This window comes from Amblyraja radiata, chromosome 2 (assembly GCF_010909765.2).
Source record: "Amblyraja radiata isolate CabotCenter1 chromosome 2, sAmbRad1.1.pri, whole genome shotgun sequence".
Taxonomy (NCBI): Eukaryota; Metazoa; Chordata; class Chondrichthyes; order Rajiformes; family Rajidae; genus Amblyraja; species Amblyraja radiata.
In genome coordinates this window covers 136,238,670-136,251,669 of record NC_045957.1, presented here as the reverse complement: position 1 = coordinate 136,251,669, position 13,000 = coordinate 136,238,670, and the positions used below count along the sequence as shown (strand labels likewise).

The 13,000-nt window shown below is 41.7% G+C and overlaps 1 protein-coding gene across 1 annotated transcript in view; it reads left to right on the top strand.

Annotated features, from left to right (window-relative positions):
• wrnip1 (WRN helicase interacting protein 1) overlaps positions 1–13,000 on the top strand; it is a 53,817-nt gene that overhangs the window by 7,309 nt on the left and 33,508 nt on the right. Inside the window, exons 4-5 of the mRNA XM_033016318.1 lie at positions 7,446–7,640; positions 8,256–8,491. Coding sequence (XP_032872209.1) covers positions 7,446–7,640; positions 8,256–8,491 — 431 coding nt within the window. The remainder of the gene's footprint in view (positions 1–7,445; positions 7,641–8,255; positions 8,492–13,000) is intronic.

Here is a 13,000-nt window from a genome sequence, read left to right as displayed (position 1 = left end):
GCATCTGCCTTGTCAAGTCATGCAATAATTGTATATGTTTCAATGCATTTTCCTCTCATTCTTCTGAACTAGGCCCAGTCTACTGCAAGTCACCATATAAGATTTTCACCCTGCCCCAGAAATCAACCTCTTGATTCCAATTGCAAATATTTCTCTCCTTGGGTAGGAGGCTGACCTCTACAAAATGCCCCAAATGTGGATCCACCAGAAACCTAAATAAATTCAGTAAGACATATTTACTCGGGTTCTTTAATTCTTTTCCAATAATCTTCACAATTTTGCTAAGAGAACTAGAAGATTATAATCTAATAGAAAAGAATGAAAGTGGAAGTTTTTTTCTCTTTTAAAAAAAAAAAAGACAAGTATGTACAGTTTTTGAATTTGTGATTTAGATTTGGTGGGCTAGATTTTGAGACAGTGTTTCGGACACACCAACAGTCAGCAAAAGGCAGGTGTTATCCTGCCTGAGGATCACATGCCGTCTGCCCGAAGTTCACATTATAGGAGTAGAATTAGGCCATTCGGTCCATCGAGTCTACTCCGCCATTCAATTATGCCTGATTTATCTGTTCCACCAGCAACCAGGAACAATGTCTGAAGAAGGGTCTCGACCCAAAACATCACCCATTCCTTCTCTCCAGAGATGCTGCCTGTCCCATTGAGTTACTCCAGCATTTTGTGTCTATGCCTTATCTTTCTCTCCCTTCTAACCATCATGCCATCAGGATCATTGAATGTTGTTGAATGAGTTTGATGTTCATAAACATTCAGTAACACTTGGAGCATAAAAGAAAACTTGCTAATTTTTTTTGTACATCTAGAAGCTAAAAAGTACACCCATATGTTAAACATCAATTAAGATCCTTAAAACTAACTGGAAGAAATAATGAAAACTTTCTGGCCTGCCTTTCTCTTGGGAACTGATGGCTCCCATTCACTTGAGTAGGGACTGCAGTGATGGAACTTGGTATAGCACAGGTGCAAGGGCAACACCCCACCCTATGCTAGGTGTTGGTCGTTAATTCTTGTTGACCTGTTGGTATCCATGAAGGATCCGCTGGAGCAGCTCATGGATAGTTGGCTGTACACGCCTAATTACCATTGGCAAACTTGGAATTACTCCACTGCTCAAAGCCAGGTCTTTTCAGGGACATCATTTAAAAGACATTTGGACAGGTATGTGGACAGCAAACATGAGAAGGATATGGGCCAAACTCGGGCAGATGGGACGAGCATAGATCGGGCATCTTGGTTGGCATGTGCAAGTTGGGCCAAAGGATTTGTTTTTGTGCTGTATGACTTTGTATGGTGACCACATATTTCACTGTACCAATTGGTACATCTGACAAATAAATGTATCATCTTATCTATGCCTCTCCCTGTGTCAGTCCCACCATTCACACAGGCACTCCAATAAATCCACAAGGATTCATTTACCTAATGAATAAGATGTTTTTTTGCTGCTTTGTGGGAGTAATTAAGGTGTAAGTATAGACAAACAAACTGGACAGTGGATAGGTGCAATTGAATGCATGGCTGGGCAGAAACTGTGTAGGCAGGAACTGCAGATGCTAGTTTATACTGTAGATAGACACAAAAAGCTGGAGTAACTCAGTGGGACAGGCAGCATCTCTGGAGAGAAGGAATGGATGATGTTTCAGGTCGTGACCCTTCAGACATTGTCCCCGGTTGCTGGTAAAAAGAGGAAGAAGCTAGAGTTCCAATCTCACGTGCTATTCCACATGAGCCTGCAGAGGTGAATGACAGGGCCAAGTGGCTGGAGGGCGAGATGGGGGAGAGTGCATGATATCAGCCAATGCTCCAATGTCAGGGGTTATGGGGAGAAGAAACGAGAATGAGGTTGACAGGGAAAGATAGATCAGTCATAGTTGAATGGTGTTGATGATGGGCTGAATGGCCTAATTCTGCTCCTATAACTTATGAACTTATAAGAGACGGAAAGGAATGTAATCTGCATAATTGGAGATGTCTGGGAGGAGCCTCAACTGGAAGGTTTTCATCTCCTATAAAGGGTTGTGCAGAATGATCTTGTTCCTGTGCTGTAAACTTGAATGTAAAATTTGCAGAGAAACCTGAGAAGCATTGGAGGAAATTATTTTTCTCTAAACAGTAGTCAGATTCTTAACTGAATTAGTAAAATTAGTATAGTTATATTGGGTATCCATGTTGTCATTGGGGAAGTAATCTCATAATTATGTGGAACGATGATGATATATAAAATATTCCAGATATTGTGTTTCGTTACGTTTATTTTTATCTTTTAATAGTTGCCTGTGATGGATTTATTCATGTTGAATTGCAAACCATTTCATCTGACATTAGAACACAGAGCCCAAGTTTCTTCACTAATTTCAAAACTGCTGCTAAATGATAAAGAAAAAGAGTAATTTCATTTCTATTTTCTTCCATCGGAAATGTTACCCTTAAGAACATGAGCAGGAGATGTGTCACATTATGTTCAAATATTTTATAATATTTGTTGCTGACGAGTTCACGTATTCTCAAAATAAATATAATTATTGTTTGTTTCTTGCCTTGCCCATGGCCTTGTTTTTATGTGTTTGATAGATGTTAACCATCAACTTGGCTAGCTTGGTTGATGTCAACTTTGTTTACTGTTTGTTTATTTTTCATTTAGCCAGTTGCCTTTCTAAATCGAAGGATTACATTAGGCACTCCAGAAGAACCATTTAATAAAAAAATAAATTAAAAAAAACTAGAATTGCAACCATCCATGTAAAATACTTTCCCCTGGAGACATCCTGGGCTATGTTTGATCTAACTTTATAAACTCAGTATCCATTGAATGGTTGACATTCCAGTCAGACCAAATGGAAGGCATCGAAGCTCTCCAACCTGGTTGTTCTGTCAATCTAGTTGAAATATATTTCTGAGCAGTGTGATTATGTTGAGAGCCAATGGGATTTTCTGTAAATTTCCACAATAACTTTTGTTTGCATCCATACTGTGGAAGAGTAAAAACCAGAGAGCAAATCAGCTGCTGCTATGTATTCTCTAGAATTGGTGAAAGTGTAAGAGAAAATAGTTTTTCTGGTCACTGTTTCTTTGTGTATTAAGATATAGAGGAATAACAGTTGTGGTTATAAAAAAAGTAAGGAATTGTCAATGACTAGGCAATCGAATGAGAAGATAGGTACATAAAAATTGGTTGTTAAAGTACGGTGAATCAGTACTTCTAGGGGAACATTGTTTCGTTAAATAATATTTTTTATCTAAATGATAATATTTGCCTAATGTAAAATACTCACCATAAACTTTAAATCAATTCAAGGTTTAATCCCTACAACTAAGATGATAATTTCTCTCCTGTTCCTTGTGAGAATACAATAAAATTTATATTGGGGCAACTTTCAGCTTTCAACTGTTCAATTCCTCAGCTTTGCTTCTCCTTCCTACATTATCTGCTTCTCCTTCTAGCTCCAACTACTGGTTCACCACTGATTTTCCGGCACCCTTGTATTGTCCATTTTGCCGGACCAACAGAGGTCACGGCCCCGGTGGGGGGGGGAGGGGGGGGGGGGTGCGTGATGCCAGCCCACGAAGTTGACCTCGGATGTCGGCTGTGGGAATGGATCTGCTGGCTCCAGCCAGGCCGGAGTTCCAGAGCCGCAGGGAGATATTCGACCCGCCGATCCCCAATGAGGTAGAATACGGCCTGCGGCCCAGGCACCACATTTTCGGGGGGACTTCCCGGGGGGATTGTGCGTACTCGTAATATTGGCCAGATTAAAGGAGGTGCCAGACCACCAGTTGCTTGCAGGTCGGTGGTGGGCATGTGTAGTGTTTTACAACTAGGACTGAAGATTCATATTTTTCTTCACTTCCTTAAGTTAATGTTTTGGAATTGCCACTGTGGACCATCTAATCAACTAATGGAAGAGTGATGATATACTTCTGACATCCACTTCTGACTATGCTATTTGTATGGAAGTCTGACCAAATATTTAGGCACTATGTTGAAGACCCTGAAAGGGAGCAGCCAAAGTTTGGGAATTGGGCAGGGCAAGTGACTGAGGGGTCAGTGGGCAAATCCTTCGGGGCTATCGACCACAGTTCTATTAATTTTAAAATAGTCATGGATAAGGACAGAGTTGGTCCACAAGTTAAAGATCTAAATTTGGGTAAGGCCAACCTTGATGATATTTGACAGGAACTTGCTAAAGTTGATTGGTGTAAGTTATTTGTGGGCGAAGGTACGTCCAGATAGTGGGATGTGGTGAAAAGTCTGATAGTGAGAGGTATGGATGTTCCCGTTAGAGTGCAGGGCAAGCCCTAGACAACAAGAGAAGTCGAGGCACTGGGCTGTAAAATGGTGCGTGTCAGCTGGTATCAAGTGTAGCACTGTCCAGATATATTGACGGGAGAGTTTAGAAGGCAGCGGTCCAAATGCAGGTAAATAAGATAAGCCCAATATGCCATCTTGGTCAGCATGGACAAGTTGGGCCTAAGGGCCTGTATCCGTGCTGCATGAGTGTATGACTATTTCTTGGTTGATTGGAGGGAACCATAGTTATGATTCTTCCTCTTCTCATCAAGAGTTTTCATCTGATCTCGTGAGTTGTACCGTACACCTTTTGAACCCTGTTTCAAGCCGCCTTGCCATTTTTTCCAGTGTGAATTGCAATAACTGATAATTGTTGTCTTTACCTAATGTTATGATGTCAACAATCAATATATAAGGTGGCTAGAAGCATTCTTGGATTCAAGAATACCTTTGTCCTGTTGGAATTTTTTTTTTATTGGTTCAGCTCAGGCAAGCTTGATGAGGAAAATGCCACACCACACAAGTGTGGGATATCCATGGCCATCTTCTCCCAACAATTTCATATCCACTCAAGATCTGTCTATTTATTTTAAGAACAAGAGGATTCCTCTTCATAACAAGAGGATTTCAGTATAGGAGTAAAGAGGTTCTTCTGCAGTTGTATAGGGCTCTGGTGAGACCACATCTGGAGTATTGTGTACAGTTTTGGCCTCCTAATTTAAGGAAGGACATCCTTGTGATTGAGGCAGTGCAGCGTAGGTTCACGAGATTGATCCCTGGGATGGTGGGACTGCCATATGAGGAAAGATTGAAAAGACTAGGCTTGTATTCACTGGAGTTTAGGATAAGGGGGGATCTTATAGAAACATATAAAATTATAAAAGGACTGGACAAGCTAGATGCAGGAAAAATGTTCCCAATGTTGGGCGAATCCAGAACTAGGGGCCACGGTCTTAGAATAAAGGGAAGGTCATTTAAGACTGAGGTGAGAAAAAACGTTTTCACCCAGAGAGTTGTGAATTTATGGAATTCCCTGCCACCGAGGGCAGTGGAGGCCAATTCACTGGATGGATTTAAGAGAGAGTTAGATAGAGCTCTAGGGGCTAGTGGAGTCAAGGGATATGGGGAGAAGGCAGGCACGGATTATTGATAGGGGATGATCAGCCATGATCACAATGAATGGCGGTGCTGGCTCGAAGGCCCGATGGCCTCCTCCTGCACCTATTTTCTATGTTTCTAAGAGATAGTTTGGCTGAGATTGAGTTGGGGGATGATGTAGCATCATTATTTCCCATATCATCACCAAGATCGTTTTGGGGTCTTTCTCGTATTTCCTTATTATTCAGGAGTACATTCAGCCCATTCAATCTGACCAGTTCTCAGAGCAATCCCACATCCCAAATTATGTCCATGCCAGCTATTCTCTCTCATGTGCCATTTACTCCAGCATGATTCTCCAAGCACCTACCTACCTGCTCTGGGTGCAGTTTACACTAACCAGTTAACTTTCCAACCAGCACCTCTTTGGGATGTAAGAGGAAGCCAAGCGAAGCTGTTGTCATAGGGAGGACACACAAATAGCACTCAGACCACTCTTGATTTCGGGTCAGTACAATTGTGAGGATACGGCTCTGCTGGCCATGCCACTGAACTATCTTGTAGCCTACAAAAAATGTGCAGCAGCCTATTTGTTAAATCTTGGGATTGGAGTAAATGTTTTTTTTAAGTTATGCACTGAGTGAGTGTTTAGTTTAGAGATACAGCTGTGGAAACGGGCACTTCGGCCCACCAAGTCCATGCTGACCAGCGATCCACGTACGCTAGTTCTATCCTACAGAGTAGGAACAATTTACAGAAGCCAATTAACCTACAAACTTGCACATCTTTGGAATGTGGGAGGAAGCCAGGAAAAACCCGTGCAGTCTTAGGGAAAACATACAAACTCTGACAGACAAGCACCTGTAATCAGGATCGAACCCGGTTCTCTGTTGCTGCAAGGCCACAACTCTTTCACTGTGCTGCCCACAAGTGGGAATTTTTAATTTATCACTGTCTCCTAAAGCTGCGAAGTGCTCTACAGTCACAGCTGTGCACAACAAATCATCCTAGGCTCGGATCATTCAGTTCCTCATGTCTCATCTGCCTGTCACTTAGTTAGTCATGTCTAATCTGTAACTTAACTCCATTTGCTTCCATTGTTGCTTTAACCTACAGGACCCTTGTCTCAATAAAAAAAATAGTATTTTGTCTTGTGCAGAAGTTTACAGACTGTTGTATCACTTCTGCAAATGAACCCAATCAATTTAATTAATTAATTAGGTTGAGATATCTTTGGAGGAAAATACACCAAGATGATAGGCAAAATTACCCCCTCCCCCCCCCCCCGCACAGAGATGCAACAGATTAACAACTACCACAGAAACCCACATAACAGACCGCTGTAGTCTAAGATCACTAACAGCTGATGCAAGTCGCATGCATTTTGTTTGCTTTTGTTTTGTTGGTGGATCCAAGGCCCCTTATCTCATCTGTTTCCACCTGCTGGACGCTAGTTTGTGGTGGAGGGTGCGGGTGGAGAAGATGACGTCAAGATAACGGGTTTAATTTACACCAGCTTCCCAACCCGTCGCGATGATCTGTTGTGCAAATGTATGGGACACTCACCATATAGAAGGTCATATGCAGATAGTCTATTAATATCAACAGGGTAGATCCTGAGCAGGGTAAACATGGTTTCCTCGCCAATGTCAGGAACTCGATCCTGGGCCAAAAAGAGTTCTTACGGCTTGGTTGATTTTCTTTTGTCTGGACAAATGATTTCCTAAGAGGCTCACAAGGGAACCAGGGGCCTCTCTTTTCCAACCAGGCCATCGCATGATATTTCATTTAAATTTAGTTATTTTGTTAAGATTTATTGGTTATGTATCTCCTCAGCCATACTTTTTTTCAATGCCCTTCCATACTCTCCAGCATCTTCTATTTCACAATTACCATCCCATTTCTTTATTACAGAATTGCATTAGTTTTAATTATTGATTTCTGATCATTTTGAGCTAAATCACACAATGCAATTTTGACATTTTCTGCTCAATGCTATCAGTATTACCCAGGTTTGTAAAATAAAACCCTTATTTTCCAGACTTCATTGGCCAATGTCATAGCCAACAGCAGCAAAAAGCAGAGCAATACAAGGTTTGTGACTCTTTCTGCTACAAGTGCAAACGTTAATATTGTTCGAGAAGTGATAAACCAAGCTCAAAATGAACGAAAGCTATTCAAAAGAAAAACTATTTTATTCTTTGATGAAATTCATCGCTTCAATAAGACACAACAGGTAAACAAACTCATTTGATAACTGAAACTTTGGGAATATTAATCTTTTCATACACTTAAACTGCATATTAATCTTATATTAATACAAGTAAATAACTTATATTAATAAGTTATAAGTTAATAAGTAAGTAAAAGGAAAAAATACCTATCATACCGTTTCCTGAGATAAATTCAGTATACTTAGAAATATGTGTTTGTGCACAATATAGTAATTTAGCAAGATTAACATGCCAAATTCATCAGTCTTTTTTGATTACATAGAAACATAGAAACATAGAAAGTAGGTGCGAGAGTAGACCACCAGGTCCGTCGAGCCCGCACCGCCATTCGCTCATGGCTGAACACTAAACAGACACACTTACCCACAAACAGTAGACACAAGACACAGAACACAAGACACTACCCTCCCCTTTATACCGCTATCACCCCTCTCCACCCCAAGAACCTCGTGATCTCCTGGGGGAGGCAAAAAAACGGATAAAAATAAACCGGACATGATTTACAATTTCTCCTATTTTAATTTAAACATTTGACTGAGACAATTGTAAAAGTCTAAGAAGATAACTTACATTTTGTCGACCGTTTTGTGGTAACACTTTCTTCCTCTCAACTTCAGGACTCTTTTCTGCCTCACGTCGAGTGTGGGACAATCACACTGATTGGTGCAACTACAGAAAATCCTTCCTTTCAGATCAATGCAGCCTTGCTGAGCCGTTGCCGTGTCATCGTTCTTGAGAAGCTGTCAGTAGAGGCTGTGGAAACTATTCTGTTACGTGCTTTAAGCTCCCTTGGGATCAGCATATTACGACAGGATAAAGAAGCCGACTCTATGGATGGCAGCAAAGAGTCTGAGTAAGTCCCTTCTGAATACAACTTGTTATAAAAACAGAATGTCCAGAATCCCGTGGCAGGATGCCAGCAGTGGGCGCTTCTGTGTTTATATCATTTATCTCGGTGAGGAAAATCTGGGACCCCAAGGAACAAAAGAATACCAAAACGAGCATGATCCAGTTAAATATTCTGACTAATTTAAGGTTGATTTTTTTTTTTTTTCAAAGTGCTTTGGCCCTCAGTACAGATTGTTCTGTTTTGATTGACTGGGCTCTGTTGAGTACACCAAATTGGTTTAAATCCTTTGATATAGCAGTAGGCTTCATTTAAAAAAAAAAACTGGATGGAATGTTTTGTCAGTGTTAGAACTAACTGAAAAACACTTTACAGTTGAACAGCCTCGGTAAAGACAAGTGGGGGATTGTTTTGTTCGTTTTTGATTGCATGCTCAATAATCACACAATTTAAAGCTACACAGGCTTGCATTAATAAGCCATTTAATGTCAAAGCCATAGAGCTATACAGCATGGAAACAGGTCCTTTGGCCCATCTTATCTATTCTGACCAATGCCTAACTGGGCTAGTTTCACTGGCCTAAATGTACCCATTAGCCCTCAACATCCTTCCTATCCACATATCTGTCCAAATGTATTTTAAAATTTTAATTGCTTCTATTGCTTCCTCTGGCAGGTCATTCCAGATATGGATTATCCTCTGAGCGAAAAGGTTACCCCTGAGGTCTCTTAAATCTCTCCCCTTCGTTTTAGCCTGTACACTCTAGTTTTTGAATCCTACACCCTGCGAAAAAGTTCACTTTATTCGTGCCCCTCATGATCTTGTACACGTCAATGAAGTCACTCCTCAGCCATCTTCACGCTGAAGAAAAATGTCGCAGCCTATCTAACCTCTGCCTAGAACTCAAGCCTAGGTAAAATCCTGAATCTCTTTTTCATCCTTTCCAACTTAATGACATGTTTCCTATATCTAGGAGACAAGAACTGCACACAATACTACAACTAACAACGTACAGCTACTTCATGATATTTCAGTTTTTGAACTCAATACCCTTCCCAATAAGGCAAGTGTGCTGAATGCCTTCTTCACCACATAGCCCACTTGATTCGCTACTTTTAGGGAACCATGCACCTGTTCTCCCAGAGCTCTCTGTTCTGCAAACTCCCCAAGGCTCTATCATTTCCTGTGCAAATCATGCCCTGGTTTGAGATATCAAAGTGCAACACCTCACACTTGTCAGAGTTAAATTCCATTTGCTATTCCTTGGTCCATCTGCTCAACTAATCCAGATATTGTTGTAAACTTAGATAACCCTCCTCACTGACTACTATACCAGCTATTTTGGTGTCATCTGCAAATTCAATAACAATGTTGACCACATTGTCATCTAAATCATTAATGTGGATACAAACAGCAACAGACTTCTTCTTCCAAGCCAATGTCGTATCTGTTAGCCAGATCACCTTGAATTCCATGCGCTTTAACTTTCTAGACAAGCCTACCATGTGGGATCTTGTCAAAGGCCTCGCTCAATTCTTTATAGACATCGTCCACTGTTCTGTCCTCATCAACCCTCTTGGTACCCTCAGAATTGTGATACATGATTTCCCACGCACAAAGCCATGCTGTCTGCCCCTAACTAATCCGTGCCTATCCAAATGCTAGTAGATCCTGTACCTCAGAATCCCTTCCAGCAACCTTCCCATACCTGACATCACGCTCATCAGCCTAAAGTTTCCTGGCTTGTTCTTGCTGCTCTTCTTAAATAATGGTACAACATTAGCCATCTTCTGGAAGAGCCCCTGCAAGGAGGGGCGTCTGCAATTTCCACAAGATCTGAGGGTGTACTTGGTCAGGCTCTCGGGGATTTATATAATGTGTTAGAAAGGTTCTATAACCTCTTCTTTGGTAATTTGTGTCTGATCTAAGACATCATCTCCAATGGCTCTATTCCTTAGCTTCCATAAAAATGAGTGAGAAACATTGCTTTAATATTTCCTGCATCTCTTGTGGTTCAAAACAAAGATGGCTGGCTAATCTTTAAGGGGACCTATTCTTTCCTTGGCCATTTTATTCTAAATATACCTGTAGAATCTCTTGGGACTTTCCTTTACCTTGCCTTCCACCTCCATTTTATGTCCTCTTTTTTTCCCCCTTCCTGATTGCCGCCTTAACTGTACTTCTCAAACTCGACGAGCGATTTACTTGATCATGAGCACCCAAATCTAAACCTGCCTCCTTTTTCCTGACCAGGATTTTCTAGACTTGCCAGACATTCTCTTTACCTAAACAGGAACATGCTGCCTCTGTACTCTTGCTAACTCACTTTTGAAAGACTCCCACTTGCCAGCAATCCCCTTATCTGCAAACAGACACTCCTGATAGATCTTGACAATTTCTCGCCTAATAGTGGCGCCTAAGGGTAGAGTTGCTGCCTTACAGTGCTTGCAGCGCCGGAGACCCAGGTTCAATCATGACTACGGGTTCGATCCCGACTACAGGTGCCGTCTGTATAGACTTTGTACGTTCTCCTCATGACTGCATGAGTTTTCTCCGAGATCTTCGGTTTACTCCCGTACTCCAAAGACGTACAGGTGTGTAGGTATAGTGGTATATTGGCTTGGTATAGTGTAAAATTGTCCCTTGTGTGTAGGGTAGTGTTAGTGTGCAGGGATCGCTGGTTGGCGCGGACTTGGTGGGCCGAAGTGCCTGTTTCCACACTATCTCTAAACAAAACTAAACTAATGCCTCCAAAAGCATCTTAACCTGTGAACCTGTCTCATCCTTCTCCTTAACTACTTCCAAAACTAATAGAATTATGATCGCTGATCCCCAAGTGCTTTCCCACTGACACTTCAATCACTTACCCTAACTCGTTCCTAAAGAGGAAGTCCAGTATTCCCTCACCCCATCTGGTATGGCCCTTATATATGGATGAAGGAATCTTTCTTGGGATACATCTACCAAATTCAGCTCCATCTAGGTCCTTTGCCCTATGTGAGATCCAGTCAATAGAAGGGAAGTTAATATCTCCTACTAATACTACCTCCAGGAAAAAGGAGGCATGGGCCATGTATGTCAGGAAAAAGTATCAATGGCGCTTTATTGTCACGTGCACTGCGGAGTGAAATTATTTTTTGCACAGATCACACATACACGAGACGCTATGGTTTGGTGCTATTTGCAAAAAGTTCAAAGGTGGCATGTGCTGGATATAGGCAAGGGATCAAGTGTATCCTTGGAGAATTTCAGGGATTGAGGAGCATACTTAAGGAAACCAGGAGGGTATATAGGGGCCAGGAGATAACTCTGGCCGATAATATTAAGGATAATCCAAGGAGATTATATAAATACATTAAGAGAAAAAACGTAACTTGAGAGTGAATAGGGTCCCTCAGAAACCAAAGCAGTCATCTCTGTGTGGAGTTCCTGGAGAAGGGCAGTTCCTTAGCCAGTATTTCTCCTCTGTTTTTACAAGATATGTAGAAAGACATGAATGTGTAGGAAGGAACTGCAGATGCTGGTTTAAACTGAAGATGGATACAAGATGCTGGAGTAACTCAGCAGGTCAGGCAGCATCTCTGGAGAGAAGGAATGGGTGACGTTTCGGGTCGAGACCCTTCTTCAGACTAGTCGGGAAAGGGAAACGAGAAAATAGGTGGTGATGTGGAAAGATACAAGAAGGCTGGGGAACTTGGGACAGTTATCACGTCCGAGGAAGTGCTGGAGGAGGAGCTGAGGAAAATGAAGGTAGATAAATCTTCCGGGCCTGATCAGGTATAACCGAGGACACTAGAGACACAAAATACATGTATTATTAGACATAAGGGAGTTGCTGTAGGGTGGCTAATGTTATGCTTGCAGGGTGGCTAATGTTGTGCCTCTTTTTAAGAGGGCTGTGAGGAAAAGCCTGGGAACTATAGACCAGTGAGCCTAACATCTGTGGTGGACAGGTTACTGGAAATATATGTGCATTGATAGAGGTTTTTAAAATGATGAGAGGGATAGACAGAGTTGACGTGGAAAAGCTTTTCCCACTGAGAGTAGGGAAGATTCAAACAAGGGGACATGACTTGAGAATTAAGGGACTGAAGTTTAGGGGTAACATGAGGGGGAACTTCTTTACTCAGAGAGTGGTAGCTGTGTGGAATGAGCTTCCAGTGAAGGTGGTGGAGGCAGGTTCGTTTTTATCATTTAAAAATAAATTGGATAGTTATATGGATGGGAAAGGAATGGAGGGTTATGGTCTGAGCGCAGGTATATGGGACTAGGGGAGATTATGTGTTCGGCACGGACTAGAGGGGTCGAGATGGCCTGTTTCCGTGCTGTAATTGTTATATGGTTATATTTGCAGAGACGGGATGATTAGGGAATGTCAGCATGGTTTTTGTAGGTAGATGATCGTGCCTTATGAATCTCAATGAATGTTTTTGAAGAAGTAACCAAAAAGGTTGATACGGGCAAAACCGTGGACATATATGGGCTTCAGTAAGGTAGAAGGTGTTGGCCTGTGAC